General features: G+C 41.2%; 1 protein-coding gene across 1 annotated transcript in view; it reads left to right on the top strand.

Moving 5' to 3' along the window:
* Positions 1-3661: 3661 nt before the first annotated feature.
* CEP83 (centrosomal protein 83) overlaps positions 3662-16068 on the top strand; it is a 28750-nt gene continuing 16343 nt past the window's right edge. The window contains exons 1-7 of the mRNA XM_068401203.1: positions 3662-3810; positions 6737-6857; positions 8905-9164; positions 9520-9670; positions 10871-10963; positions 11244-11375; positions 15587-15838. Of these exons, the coding sequence (XP_068257304.1) occupies positions 9016-9164; positions 9520-9670; positions 10871-10963; positions 11244-11375; positions 15587-15838 (777 nt within the window). The 5' untranslated portion in view covers positions 3662-3810; positions 6737-6857; positions 8905-9015. The remainder of the gene's footprint in view (positions 3811-6736; positions 6858-8904; positions 9165-9519; positions 9671-10870; positions 10964-11243; positions 11376-15586; positions 15839-16068) is intronic.

The following is a 16068-nucleotide window of genomic DNA, read 5'->3' as shown; positions in this document are numbered from 1 at the left end:
ACTATGGCACTTAAAAGCAATTTCATCTTCTGATTTTGCAATGCCAAAAATACTATTTTTCTTAGGCAATCTACACACAACAATGTATGGTTTTAACTCTTCACCACAAATAGCACACTACTTGGTCACAGACATGTCTGCCGCAATTGTATGAGATGATGAAACTATTTGAACGCTTTCAGGCTCTGCTGACTCAGAGGCTGAACAAAGCTTGTACTCCCAACACTAATTCCCCACTTGGCCTCTATCCTGCTAGGTTGGATTCAGGTCAAGGTGACATAAACTAAGCATGGATTAAACTACAGGTATGACCAGCAGCATGTGTGCATAACAGCAAAACCCTTCTCTAAAGATACACCACTGGGCTACAGGGGCTTGAGGATTTATGTAATCTGGCAGCTATTTTCAGGTTTCTCAACTGAGGCAGCAACGAAGTCTAAAGGAGCTTTCAAACTCATCAAGACATTTTCTGACCATACTTACACAGCATCTTCCTCCAAAGAGTGTATCTGCAAAACACACTGCAATATTTTCCTGGGCTTTACATATTTTACAGCTCTTCATATGTTGCTTCCTTCATGTGAGGATGAACCTTGCTGCTCTGTGAAATGCTGATCTAACCAGAACTAATATAAGATTATATTTAGAGACATAAATAATCTCTAATACTGTCAACCAAAAACCTTGAGGTCCCTAAATGAAATCTCTTTACCTTTTCTTGAGCCTCACAGTGAATTTAAATAGCATACCATAAAGAGACTTTATTTTTTTTTGTAAAATAAACTACTGACATATGTAGCTGCATAAAGTTCTATTTCTACAAAAAAACCTGTATTGTGGAGATGTTTCAAAAAGGGGAATTTGCCATTGTTGGAATAATCCAACATATTATAAAGGTATTATACCTGCTTCCTTTAGGTACTGACTTAATTAGAAGAGTCAGACTGACATAAACAAAGAGAAAACAAACTCCAATATGTGTTTCCCCTCTCTCCTCAACAGAATGGCTTCTTTTCATATTTACTTCTCTCTCTTTTTTTTCATTTGTCTTGTAATATTTATAGTCTCCATTTTCTAGCTGTTTCTCCCTCTTGCTCTCTAGGCTCATCTCTTGATCGACCCTCTTCTCTCTCTGCTGTCCCTAAGGCCCCCGCACCTGCTTTCTAGTCCTCCTTCCTTCAGCCACCTCCTCCTTGTGCCCTTCAACTCCATCTTGTCTCTTGCTTTTTCTCGCTCTTTCCTTGTAGTCTACAAGATTCCCAGATCAAGCCCATCTGAGTCACTACAGCAGCTCTATTTTTAAAGCAAGCAGAGGTAGGAGCAGGTTTTCAGCACTGCTTCTCGCATTGCTGTGAGACACAGACGTAGACGGTCACTGTGACAAAGAGCAGCATCATTACCACCCATATTCCAAAAATGCTAGCTATCGGGTGATTAACTAGAATTACCTGACTCCGTGGGCCTTGGAGGAAAAAAAGTACCCTTTTTTGATCAATGTGAAAAACATGGAGGCAAAAATAAAAGTAACATGATTTCCACCATCTCGAGTCATCCTCTTAGAACAAGATTCCACACTGGAAATGATGACACAAAAATTGCACCATTATTCAATAAATTAGCTGGCAAGAGACACCCAACCTTGTCTGTTGATTTTAGTTACCTACATAATTTTAGATTTTGTAATTTTTTTTGCTATGTCCCCTGCAGAGCTCACACTGAGTGACCTAGATTCCTGACATCATGTTTTTCCTGTAAACTAATTGTTTTCCCATAGATTATAGCTGTGTAATCCTGATGTGAATAGACATTAATAGAACCAAAGAAAGAGTATGGGCCACGCTACCATTCCTGTTAACGAAGCTGTACAAGGGAGGAAGACTTCTGCTTCACCTTAGTAAGCATTAATATTTGTAGAGCTGATAGTGGGGAAAAAAAATAAAAAATGAGCAAATCTGATAAAAAAAACCAAGAGAGTCAGGTGTGAAACTTCGTAATACCTTTTAAAAAGATTTTTTGCATTGTAAAGTCACATAGAATTACGGCCTTTTTTTTCTTAATCAAAATCTGGTTTGCATTCAAATTAAATTCTAGTTCATTTTGGAAGGTGAATTTTTAAGTTGTTGCAATGTTACTTATTTCAGTATAGGTATACGTTGATATAGATTGAAGACTGTTGATATTTCACTTCTAATACTGCAAAGGTATTGACCACAAGCACAACATACATGTAAAACTGTACGGCAACATCAGTCTGCACAGTCAGACTTCCAGTGAAGTAAGTACTAAACTCTTGTCATTGTAGCTATGCAAGTGACTGTGATACTTTTAGACACCCTCTTATTAACCGAGCTTACAACCACCTCTAGGGGAGCTAACTGTAATTGTAATCTCCAGATCTGTATAAAACTACTGGCAAATTTAACATTTGGCTTTTTTTCTCCTTTTCCTTGGGGATGTGTGTGTGTCATCAGTAATACCCACCTTCTAACATCCTAATTGAAGCCAATTTTAATCCTTATTAAAGGATTGTTAATCTTATTAGGGCAGTGTCAATACTAGTCTGGATGATCAATCTCCTGCTTTAGTCAAAGAGATTTTAGAGAGAAATTGAGGAAGTTTACGGGAAGATCATGTTTACAGTATTTCAACTGCTCTTACAAGCTGATTTCTGTCAGAAAACAGCAAACGTTGCCAGGAATGCCTGGAATGAAGATGATCAGAGGGCTGGGGCACCTCTCCTATGAAGACAGGCTGAGAGAGTTGGGGCTGTTCAGCCTGGAGAAGAGAGGGCTCCGGGGAGACCTCATAGCAGCCTTCCAGTGCCTGAAGGGGGCCTACAGCAAAGCTGGAGAGGGACTTTTTACAAGGACATGTAGTGACAGGACAAGGGGGAATGGTTTTAAACTGAAAGCGGGTAAATTTAGATTAGATATTAGGAAGAAATTCTTTACTGTGAGGGTGGTGAGACACTGGAACAGGTTGCCCAGAGAAGCTGTGGATGCCCCCTCCCTGGCAGTGTTCAAGGCCAGACTGGATGGGGCTTCGAGCAACCTGGTCTAGTGGAAAGGTGTCCCTACCTGTGGCAGGGGGGTTGGAACTAGATGATCTTTGAGGTCCCTTCCAACCCTAATCATTCTGTGATTCTATGATAATGTTTCTCTGTATGTGGCTACCTAAGCCCGAGCGTCCAGCTCGGTATTAGCAAGGGCACCATAGCTGCTCAGTACCGCTGAATACAAAACACAACGCACGCTTTTTTCCTCAGCTAGAAAGCGTTAGACCCGGGTATTTATTATCAGAAATTACTGTGAGCCGCACGGCCGCGCTTTCGTTCTCACCAGCGCTGCGAGGCCTGTCGTTCTCCTCTCTCCTTCAGAAGCCGAACTGCAGCGATCGGCACAGAACTCCGTGAATTTGGTTACAGAAGCTTAAAACCGCCGCGCAGTGGCACAAAAAAACCCGCATTTCAAACGCACGACGCTCCCCAGAGGGGTGTTACCGTCACACGGCGGCCCGCGCACACCCCCGCTCCCCTCACCGAAACGCCACTGCGACCGCCGGCGGCGGGCACCGCCCCGCGCGCGCGGGTGGGCGGTGCCAGAGGGCTCGGGGGCGGGGCGAGCCCGCGGAGTGCCGCCGGCGCACGCGGGGCGCAGAGGTCGCGTGAGCCCCGTTTCCCCGGCAACGCTGCCCCGCCTCCCCCCCTCCCCGCTCGCCTCGGCTCTTCCCTGGGGCGGCGGCGGCCGCCCCTGCGCTCCCGGGATGCTCCGCGCCCCGCGGGACCCCGGCGGGCGGAGGCGGTGGCGGGAGGTGAGGCGCCATTTTTAAATTCCTCGAACCGGTGGAGGCCGCTGCCGGCCGAGCGGGCCGGGCTGTGCGGGGCAGGGCACTGCGGAGGGGAGGCCGGCCGGGCGAGCGGGCGAACTGAGGCCTTCCTGCTTGGGGCTTCACCGTCGCGGCGTACGAGCTGGGAGGCCCTTCGGCCTTTGCTCCGGCCCCGCTCGCTCCTCCCTCTGAGCCGTTAGTTACAGAGCGCAGGGCTGCCAAGCCGGGAAGAGAGGTCGGCAGCCCGGCCCAGGGCGCGATCGTCTTTGTCCTGCGTCGCGCGTGATAGTAACAACCTGCTGGCTGGTCGTGGACTGGTGGGTTTGGGAATCACCCAGCACAGTCGCGGGGCGGCAAAGTTCAGGGGTAGGAAGATCCCGCTCACTGCCAGGCTTTCAGATGTTCATGTTTGCGTGCTTTCTTTTTCACCAGTGAACTTCAGCCATGTGCAGCTGGAGGATAGTGATTATTTTTGTGTGCTTCTGGATGTGTGACACCTGTATTAGTGTTGTTCCTCTGACCAAGCTCCTACGTCCGTAAGTCGTAGAAAAATTAACAGTAAAAATGTCACAATGACTTACACGGCTCACTTTGCCTCCCACATGCTCTTTGTCCACATACTGTAAGGTGCACATAATCATATTTCTGCCTACAGGAGGTGTAGGATACATATACTAACATGAGACGTACACCCTGTCTGAACATCTCTATTTTTAAGTCAATATGAAAGGGAAGTGATTTTTCAGAAGAGTTTTGGTTGTGGACTCCAGAACTGTTTGTGACAAGCAGCTATCTGTATGCCTGAGTAAAGCTTTGAATGAGATTCTGGTGAGCAAAAGTTTCTCATGTGTGTTTGAAGGTCTCGTCATGAAAAAACAGTGGAAAACATACATAGCATATGTAGACATGTTCTTGAGTACAGCTAGATTTACCAACTGTAGCTCCCATACAAAATTTCAATTTCATCAGTAACTGCTGTCAGTTTGACTTAGTAGTGTGTATGTGGCGAAGGCAAAAATTTTAATCCTGAGTTAAGATATAACCTTGTTTGTTGCTTTTCACCTAATAATTAACCATATCTCTAGTATAAGACAGAAATTGAAGGGTGATACTGTGTGCCACTTGTAGGGATGGACACTGAAATAACGTATGCTTAGTTGTTGGAATTTGAACTTTAAGCAGTGTTGTGGAAGAGGTGATAGTAGTTTGAATGAGATTGATACCTTCTGTAATGTAGAAGTCATGCAGATGTTCTCCAAAATTTCTGCACTTAGGCATGCAAAGGCATTAAATGTTTATCTTCACTGGATTCTCTACAGTGATATCTGAGCAGTATCCAGATTATGGAACTTCCTATAATAAAGGTTTTCATGTTTCTCTTTGATATCTTTTCCCCCCCAATATATGTATTTTTAAAGTGATTACTTTGGTTATTGCAAGCTGCTAATGGTGGATTAGTAGAATATGGACTGTTAAAGTAATGAGAGGTATGCTATCATATATCTCAAATGATAGATAATTTTGTTTTGGTTTTTATTCACTGGATGTTCACAGGAATTCTGATCTCTCATGAGTGTGTTGCATAGTCATTTAAGGTATGATTTGTTTCACTTAACTTTGACTGTCTAAAAACTAGGTATCTAGTCCAAGGCTGTGACTTCGTGAACATCTGAGCTCATGATGTGACAACTCTCTGCTCCTGAAAGGAGAAAGCCTTGCTGCTCCTCCCGCCTATTTGCTTGGCTCTTTGTTCCTTTCTGCTTGCCAGTACCAGCTCCTTACTTTCACTGGTGATGTAGCTTGTTGGATTTTTCCATGAGCTAGTGTGACTCACTGACCTCACATGAAAACTATGGAGGGTTTTCTGTTTGTTTAAGTGTGTTGGCTTCTTGAGTTAAATCACTTTATGGAAGGGTCTGATGAATGACAAAGCTAGGAATGGGATGAAGAAAGGAGGAGTGGAACCTCCCATTCCTGGTGGCAGTGAGCTCTTGTATTGGATTACACTTTTTCATTAGTTCATTATCTAGTCTTACTGTAGACTCTTAAGCAAGGATGAGAAGGGGTAGTGTTTGAAGAGTTACTTTCATGAGGCTGTGCTTCCTTTGAGTGTCTCACTTATTCTTTCAAGCAAATAGTCATATTGTTTCACAGGACCTTGGCTGATTCAATTAGGAGGAAAAAAAAGAAAGAGCATATGAAGGGGTCTAGAGTTCTGACAGAAGCAGGCAATGGATTAAACCACACATTGTGTGAAACAGCTGTTTGCTTTTCAACAGATTTTACTGAGGATTTTTGTACTTGAACAAAACATGGCACAAGGCTAAATACTGTCAAGTTTTTCATCAATAGTTGCAAAATTACGTTCATTGTATCATTTAACTGTTTAAAAGAGTATTCAGATACGATAAATGTATGTGTGTTAAGTGTGACTGTGGTATGGAAAGCAGAGCCATGAGCGAGTTATATATGTCACCCGGGTGAATTACCAATACGTGCTGAAATCATGTAATTTGCTTATGCCAGGCAAGATAGAAGGAAGCCTTGTTATTGTAAACGATGTTGACTATGGACAGTTCACTGCCAGGAATTATTTTATGATTTGGTGAAAAAGAAAAAAGTGTTTTATTTGTAAGAATGTGAGTAGGTTAAATATTACAAGTTGCTATTAATGATTCCAAGGGAAGAGCTCTCGTGAGGTAATGAAATCTGTATGTTGTCGTTTGTTTCAGTTGTCACCAGGAATGCAAATCATGAAACTTGCCACTAGATGTCCCTGCAAGCCAAAAATAGTTTTGTTTCCTTAAATACACACTGCTTAAGTTTCTGACGTCTGAAACAATTGTTTTATAAGCTACATTTTTTCTCCTCTGTTATTTTCTGTTTTCTTTTTCATGAAATCTTCATACAGATGAATACATGACCAGGTGTGTGTCTTGTTTTACAATTCGTGCACTTTTTGAAAGCTGCGAAAGCTGTGAGTAGAGAATATATTTCCCACCTGCAGCACCTTGGAACTGAAAGGACAAAAGGTTGCAATTCCATTTATCTTTTTCTTTTGGTTGATATGCTCTCAGAAAATGTCGTGGTTTTTTGGTGTCTTTGACTTTGTATCTGTTATGCTACTTCAGAAGTACTTAAGTAAGCTGCAGGATTCAGACTTTAAATCCTGTGTTCCTAATTCTGAGCTTTGGTTTACAGTTTGATAGTTACATTCGGTAGCTGTAGCTTATGAAAGCAAAGATCTGAGACAGAGAAAAGTACTTTTGCCTGATGGCTGGGTTTTGGTTTTTGTTTTTGTTTTGGTTTTGTTTGTTTGTTTTTGTTTTGTTTTGGTTTTGGTTTTGTTTTTGTTTTTCACACTGATCACGATAACCCTGTTGATATGCTTAGAACTTCTTAGGGATGTGCTGCCTTGGGTTATCTCTGCATACCAGAACTTTCTGTCCTCTCACATGGTTTATTGTCCTTAGGATCACTGACCAGTTCTCCTCATACAGCTGTTGGTTTAACAATTGAAAATGTATTTAAATTGAGTTTGGAAATTGGTGTTGTCCTTTGTTACTCAACAAGCCACAAAATTCAGGAACGGAAAATAGATACTGTATTGATTGGAAGGTTCTTCAGAACTTGTGCTATTAATGTTTGAAATTAGTCATGCATATAGGACAGTCACTGAGGAGAACATTCTTTATTCTGATTTCTTCTCTCTTCTCAGCAAATTTGCGTAAAGCAGGATACAAAGCTGCTGTTGTTGCTTTGCCTATACTGTGCTACAACTCCAGTAGATTTTCCTCTGACCATTTCCCATCTTAGTGATGGAGGAAGGAAAAATGGGAAAGAAAATTCAAATGCAAGATTTTCTTGACATTATTATGTCTTTTAGTGGAATGGGCACCGACATCCAATATTTATTTTTCTATATGGAAGACAGATTTTCATCTTACTTATAGTTTGGGGGTTTGTAAAATCAAGTGGTAAGTGTTTAAGATAGTCCAGGAAAGATTTAAAGAATGGAATGGTAGAAAAGATTATATATTCAACTGTATATGTAAAGAAGGTGAGGTATTTGCAGTGATGGTGGAGATTTAACATTTTTCCCATTTGAGTTTTACTTTGTACAAAGTTACACTTTGTAACTTTGAATTACACTTTATACGCTGCAACCATGGAGTTCTTGGGCATCAGTCCAGTTACACCAAAAGCTAAAATGGCAGAGTAGTTGGTTTCAAACCTTTGTAACTTCCCTAAAATTCAGTGACAGTCCTCCCTCCCCCAGATCCCTTAGAAGTGTCAGTAATGATCAGATTAATACATCTTGCTTCTAATATTGAAAAGAACAAATGAGGCATATTAGAATACTTCCTCATTTCTCAGCATCTGTTGATTTGCAGCTTTCACACACCAATGTGATATTGTCACATTTAGCAAAACTCTTTCTGGAAAGGTCACGAGAAACCACCACATAAATGTTGAAAAGGAGGAAGTGACATGTATCAGTGATATATTTCAAGGCTGAACTTTGGGCAGGTATCTTCCAGACTGTCCATGAAACCTTAACTCTTCTCTGCAGAGGGCTTGATAGGAATTCAACAGTGAGAATTATCTGCTCTTCTTCCAGCTGAAATGATGGTGTATTCAGTAGTACAACTTGTTAGGATAGTGTGACAGACTGTGACTGTGATAAGTAGTAAAAGCTACGTGTCTGATGTCTGTCGCCTCTGCTTGAACTCTGGTTAACAAGGCATAACTAGGGCATTACTAGCATCATAGTTTGTTTCTCAGTGTACAGCATAAGTAAAAATAACATTTTGTGTAATTTGTCCGATAGAAGTGCTTATACTTATTTTGTGTTGACTCAAATTATTTCCATGTTTAAGTTTATTCTGTGCTCCTGGAAGGGCTATTACTTTTCAGGGCAGGCAGAATGAGCAGAGAAGAGTTGCCCTTTCAGTAGAGGTTTCTAACCCGAGTAACAGCAGAGCCAGGATTCTTCTGTACTGAAAGCAAAAGCAGCACGTGAAATCTTTGAACTGTGAATGTACTTGATCGCTAATTACATGTCCTTGTCTTTGTCAGGTGACTTGATCTTCTGGGATGTCAGCAGAAAAAGTGGATGGCATTGTAGATTAGTTATAAGTTAATTTTTATTTTGTCCTCTCCATACTCATCGTGAACAGTCATTCTAAAATGGATGCTTTGGGCAATGTCCTTCCTCCTGTGGTTGGAAATGGTGATACAGCTAATTCACAAGAATTACAAAAACTTCTGATTGATGAAAAAATGCGTTGTGAACACCATAAAGCAAATTATCAAACTATAAAGGCAGAACATCTAAGGTACACTAATTTAAACAGGCTTCTTTGAGCTATTGAAAGGTGAAGCTAAATGTTAGGTGGAAGGGATTTATGTGTGTGCATGTTAGCTATTTCAGTATTCAAGGACAGATTTGAGCGTTATTCATATTAGAAAATAAACAATTCAAAATACCTTAAGGTATTGCGGATTATGTTTCTGCGATACTTTTTATGCTTGTAAATGTGGGATAACTCTTCAGTATATTACAGGAAGAGGATATTAATAGCTTAGTTCTAACTTGGTATTTGTATGTTTGCTTCTCCATGTGAGTGTTTTGAGCTATAAGATCTAATTTTAGAGGGTAAATATAAGATAAATATGTATTTTATCTTGCAGATTACAGGAGGAATATACAAAATCACAAGATGAACTGAAGCGGTTGTTAGTTGAAAAGCAGACTGTACATGACAAATTTCAGGTTCTTCTTGCTGAATATCAAGAGGAGTTGCTGGGCAAAACACAAGAGCTGGAAAAACTGAAGATGCAGGTGAGATAATTTACTGACAGGACTTAATGTGAGTTTTAATCCTGTAATAGGGCCATGCATATTTCTGTTTATGTAACATGTATATACCTAGCTTGAATATATTTCAGATATGTTGAAATTCACCCAGCCCAAGTAATGTTTCTTCTCTAGAGTGACTACGGGTTGAAATTATTGTTTTCTTGTTTAACTGAGTCTTCCAAATCCTTTTGTTATGTGCTACGTTAATAGTTAAGACCCTCAGTCTCTCTCTGTGCATGCTCTCCTGTTATGGGGAGTATCATCTGCCCTGGAGGATGACTTAGATGCCTTATCCTGTTAGGATAAGTGACTGGAAAAATAGATATTTGTTTCTCTTCATGATGACAGCTTTCCTAATCTTAAAAAAAAACCCAAAAAACAAACCAAACACAAAAACAAACCCCAACATTTAAGGTAACTTGGATGACACTTTCTATAACTGCTTGTTTCCTTAAACTAACACAGATCATGTTCTTAGGAAACAAATATAGCATCTAACAAAGGATCCCAGACTCCAAACGGAGGAGATGTGCCTTGGCACTATAGCTAGAAATAGTTTCCAGGGACTTCAAGGTACAGATAAGTGGAAGAAAAGTAGAATAAATTAGAATATATTGAAGGTTGTGGATGAAATTTTTTTTAACACTTTTTCTTGGTAGATAGTTCACTGTATTAACCATACCCAAGAAAATGTAACAAAATACCATGCAGTGTGGAGCTAAGGCAGGGAATCTTTCCTGATTTTAGTTTCATTTCAAACCAGTACCCATGTATCTGTCGGAGAACATGTATCTAATGTGTTTTACAAAGAATTGGCTTGGTATTGCTCATTTTGATTCTTTGGGGTTGGTTCCCTTGCTGTTTAAGTTTTTCTGAACGCTAAATCTTTATCTGTTGTGTGAGACCACTTTTCCTTTCCCCTCTCCTCCATGAAGGAGATAAATCTCTTGGCAATTCAGCTTGACATTTGTACTGCTTCTGCCAGTAAATACTGACATTTTAAATGCTTCTATTATCTTCCCAGAATATTTTTAATTCACTAATATAATGTTTTTTTGCTTCTGTAACTACTATTGAAAATTCTTTAGAAAAACATAGAAAATTAAGCAAGTTCTGGCTCTCTGTCGTATCACAGTGTAAATAAATTAATATAAAATAATTATGATACCTTTGTGTCTTAAGGTGCTAACTCCTCAAAAATTAGAACTGTTAAAAGCACAGATACAGCAGGAATTGGAATCTCCTATGAGAGAACGTTATCAGAAGCTGGAAAATGTAAGTAGTAAGTATTGACATTCTATTTCACTTAGTGATCACCAGTTTATAGTTTTTCCTGAAACCTTGGGAAATTAAAACTGAAAGGGGAGCAAAGTATAACATTCTTTGGTACTGTTGCCCCAGGCAGTGAAGGTTGACACCCTGGAAGAGGAATAAGGAGGAATTCAGTTCATCAAATGTAACTTGTGAAACGATAGGAACATTGCATGGACATTTGAAGGAAATAACTCTGGAAACTTCTCTGATTGATGTTTTTGGATTTTTTTGTCTGACTTAGGAAGTGGAAAAATACAGAACAGAATATAACAAACTTCGTTATGAACATACTTTTCTGAAATCAGAATTTGAACATCAAAAGGAAGAACATGCACGTATTTTAGAAGAGAAGAAAATAAAGTATGAGGCTGAGGTACATAGAATGTTACAGTAGCTTAAAATGCATCTGATGACAAAGCTGCTTGAACATTGTGAAAATGTTGGTACTTGATGGCTTGTCAGTTTGACACCATTTCATAACATAGTGTTTGTTTCCCTTCTCTTAATTCTCAAAACACTTTTATGACTTAGCCTAAAGCTGTCTCTGTAGGTTTGTTCAGTGATGTGTCGCAATATCATTTGTGCTATTATAAGTAAGAATAGACTTGCTTTCTGATAAATGACAGACAGTAGCTTTGCTTATTGCTTTTTTTTAATCGCATTTGTGATGGAATTTGATACATTACACTAATCTGAAATTAATAAGTTATCTGAGCAACCGATGTAAGTTTAGATTTTAAATTACTTATGTGGCAACTAGTTCAAGAAGGCGGCAGCAGAAGATATTGTTAATACCAGACAAGGGTACATTTTGCAACTGAGATGGATCATGACAGTGGTGGTCAAAAGGATACTGAAAACTTTGGTAACTTTATTTCAGTTGTATTAACTCTTGAATAAACCATTCATGAATTTTCTGTTTCAGAACTGGACTTTCAAAGTGTAGCTAAATAAATTGCCAGCTTATTTCTGTTTTAAATATATGCAGCAGTGTAGATGAGTGTTGCAAATGTCATTTGCATATTCATTTAAGTATTTGTCTGGGAGCATATATCCGAAGATGCCAGATTTGAATGTATTAGTCCAAACATGAGACACAAATCAAAGCAATCATCACTTTCAAAATCAACCCAAGTTTGCAAAAGCAATGCATTAAAAACAGAACAGCTGTCCTTCCCGGAGCTAAACCCACATGCTGCTTTACAGCCTGCTTCTCTTATGGGCTTGTTGAGTTTGTGCTAGTCCTGCAGCTAATTAGCACAAGTAGAGAGAATGAAACTACCTTGAGCCCAGGGCGCAGTGTGATCTAATTTCTCTCTCTTAGAGCCTTTTTAACCTTCCGTGCCATTTAGCACAAGGATGCTACAAAAACATCCTAATTCTTAAATGATAGCTTGGGCATGACACTCAATAAATGTTTGAATCTCCTCATGAAAGGGATTTGGAGGGCTTTTGCTGCAGAAATTGGCTTTGATCTGTAGAGATCACTGATGCAACTTCTAAAAGCACTGCTGCAGATCAGAGTTTGGACTAGTCTCCAAATATCAAGAGAACTCTTCTATACCTTATTTTCTCATTCTTTTGCCCCCGATATTACATTCAGTCCATGTAACTCAATTTTGTAGCAGTAAGATTTTTTTTTTTTTTGCTTTATTTTCTGTCTGACAGGGCCAAATCACGTTGACTGTCTTGAGTTACTAGCAGATTTGAGTTCTGTTGTAGATATAGAATTCTGGAATCATAATACAGGTTGGAAGACCTCCTTCTAGTCCAACATCCTTCTTAAAATATTGAAGTGTAATGAAATTGGGTTGCTCAGGGCCATGTCCAGTCGAGTCTTGAACATCTGTGAGGATGGAGATTGCACAATCTTTCTGGGCAAACTATTCCAGTATTTAATCATCTTCATGGCAAACTTTTTTTCCGAATATCTAATTGGAATTTCACATGTTCCAGCTTGTGTCCGTTGCCTCTCTTCCCATCACCATGCATCTCTGAGAAGAGATCCATCTTCTCTGTATCCTTTTGTCATGTATGCAGAGGAGTAAAGTCTCCCCTCAGCCTTCTCTTCTCCAAGCTGCAGAGGCATAGTTCTCTCAGCCTGTCCTTGTATGTCATGTTCTCCAACCCCCTGACTATCTTGGTGGCCATCCACTGGACTTGATCCAGTCTGTCATTATTCTTCATGTACTGGACACAGACTCCAGATGCAGTTTTACAAGTAGTGGTAGGTGACAAAGGATCACTTCCCTGGATCTGCTAGCTGTCATACTGCCAATTTGCCAGGATGCAGTTGGTGATCTTTGCTACAAGGGTACTCTGCTGACTAATGTTCAGCTTGTTGTCCACTAGGACCCTCAGATCATTTTCCATGGAGCTGCTTCCTAGGCAGTTGCCCCTAACCTGTACTGTTGCATTGGGTTACTCCATCACAGATACATGACTATGTACTTGCTCTCGTTGAAGACGTTCCAGTCAGCCCATTCCTTCAGCCTGTCCAGATCCCTCTTTGCAGCACGTTGACCATTTCCCCCCAGTTTGGTGTCACCCACAAGCTTGATGAAAGTGTACTCCATCCCATCATCCAGGTCACTAACAAGGACATCAGTCAGTATTGGACCCTGTACTGATCTCAGAAAGACCCCGCTCGTTACAGGCAGTCAGCTGCGCTTTGCAACACTGATCATCACTATTTGAGCCTGGCAGCCCAGCCAGCATCCCACCCAGTTTATCATCCACTTTTCCAGCCCATATCTCACCAGTTTAGCGAGAGAGAAGATTATGGGAGACTGTATCAAAGGTCTAGTTAAAAACAAGGTACACAAGATCCATTGCTCTCTCCTTGTCTGCAGTGCCAGTCACCTCTTTCTAGAAAGCAGAGAAGTAGGTCAGGCATGATTTGCCCTTGGTAAACCCTGCTTTCCATCACCTTGTCTTTCATGTGTTTAGAAATGGCTTTTAAGAGGATTTGCTTCATAACCTTCACAGAAACTGATGTGAAGCTGACTGTCCTGTAGTTATCTGGATCCTTCATCTTGACCTTTTTGCTGTGAGCGGGCTGTCTGCCTCTTTCCAGTCATCAGGGACCTTCTCTGATTGCAGTGACTTTTCAAAGATCACAGAATCACAGAATGTCAGGGATTGGAAGGGACCTCGAAAGATCATCCAGTCCAATCCCCCTGCTGGAGCAGGATTACCTAGACCATATCACACAGGAACGCGTCCAGGCAGGTTTTGAATGTCTCCGGAGAAGGAGACTCCACAACCTCTCTGGGCAGCCTGTTCCAGTGTTCGGTCACCCTCACGGTAAAGAAGTTTTTCCTCATATTTATGTGGAACCTCCTGTGTTCCAGCTTGCACCCATTGCCCCTTGTCCTGTCAAGGGATGTCACTGAGAAGAGCCTGGCTCCATCCTCATGACACTTGCCCTTTACATATTTATAAACATTAATGAGGTCACCCCTCAGTCTCCTCTTCTCTAAGCTAAAGAGACCCAGCTCCCTCAGCCTCTCCTCATAAGGGAGATGTTCCACTCCCTTAACCATCTTCGTGGCTCTGCGCTGGACTCTCTCTAGCAGTTCCCTGTCCTTCTTGAACTGAGGGGCCCAGAACTGGACACAATACTCCAGATGCGGCCTCACCAGGGCAGAGTAGAGGGGGGAGGAGAACCTCTCTCGACCTGCTGACCACACCCCTTCTAATACACCCCAGGATGCCATTGGCCTTCTTGGCCACAAGGGCACACTGCTGGCTCATGGTCATCCTGCTGTCCACTAGGACCCCCAGGTCCCTTTCCCCTACGCTGGTCTCCAACAGGTCTGCCCCCAACTTGTACTGGTACATGGGGTTGTTCTTGCCCAGGCGCAGGACTCTACACTTGCCCTTGTTATATTTCATTAAATTTCTCCCCGCCCAACTCTCCAGCCTGTCCAGGTCTCTCTGAACGGCTGCGCAGCCTTCCGGTGCGTCAGCCACTCCTCCCAGTTTTGTGTCATCAGCGAACTTGCTGACAGTGCACTCTATTCCCTCATCCAAGTCATTAATGAATATATTGAATAGAACTGGTCCCAGTACCGACCCTTGAGGGACTCCGCTAGACACAGGCCTCCAACTGGACTCTGTCCCATTGACCACCACTCTCTGGCTTCTTTCCTTCAGCCAGAAGGAAAGAATGAAAGATGATAGAGAATAGCCTTGCAATGACACCAATGAGCTCTTCCAAAGTGCTTGGATCCTTTCCAAGGACTTGTGTGTGTCCAGTGGATTAAATGACGCCTAACATTTCTTCTTCTGCTCTGGGAACTGCTTTACTCCCACAGACTGCTAGGGGGCTCAGGGACACCTGAGGTCCGAGGCCAAGCCTTATCAGTGAAAACTGAAGCAAAAAAAGGCATTGAGGAATGGGTCTGTTGATTTTCCTACCCTAAGAAAGAAAATAAACATGAATGTAATTTCTTAATATTGTAAATTTAAAATTTAAGTAAAAACTCTGCTGTTCTTTCCTGAATTGTTAACTGCTGTATTGTTGCTGCCTGACACTTAACCATTGTAAAAGCTTTTATTTTTCTGATTAACAACTATCAGATTGCAAGACTGGATAAAGATAAAGAAGAACTCCACAATCAGCTGCTTAGTGTTGATCCCACGAGGGACAGTAAACGTGTGGAGGCACTCTCTAGAGAAAAGGCACAACTGTATCAGAAATTAAAAGGCTTAGAAGCAGAAGTAGTAGAACTAAGAGCAGAAAGAGACAATTGTGGTGTGCAAGCAGAAAATGTTCAAAGAGTACAAGTACGACAGTTAGCTGAGATGCAGGCTATGACGAGGTCTCTAGAGGTAAGAGCCCCTTCTCTTTTTTTTTTTTTTTTAATTTTCTATTTCTTTTATTTTGCCTCCTTGTAGAGTGCAGTGAGAATAACGCTTGGCCTGATGGAACTGTCACTGAAGTCACTGATAATTTTGCCACTGACTCCACAATTTAAATTTGTACATTTCAGATTTAAAAACAAATTGTAAGTACATTGGGAGTCATGTACTGCCAATTCAGCTTTGGAAAGGTGGAGAGC

This window comes from Nyctibius grandis, chromosome 5 (genome assembly GCF_013368605.1).
Source record: "Nyctibius grandis isolate bNycGra1 chromosome 5, bNycGra1.pri, whole genome shotgun sequence".
Lineage (NCBI taxonomy): Eukaryota > Metazoa > Chordata > Aves > Nyctibiiformes > Nyctibiidae > Nyctibius > Nyctibius grandis.
This window is presented reverse-complemented; position numbering and strand designations above follow the sequence as displayed.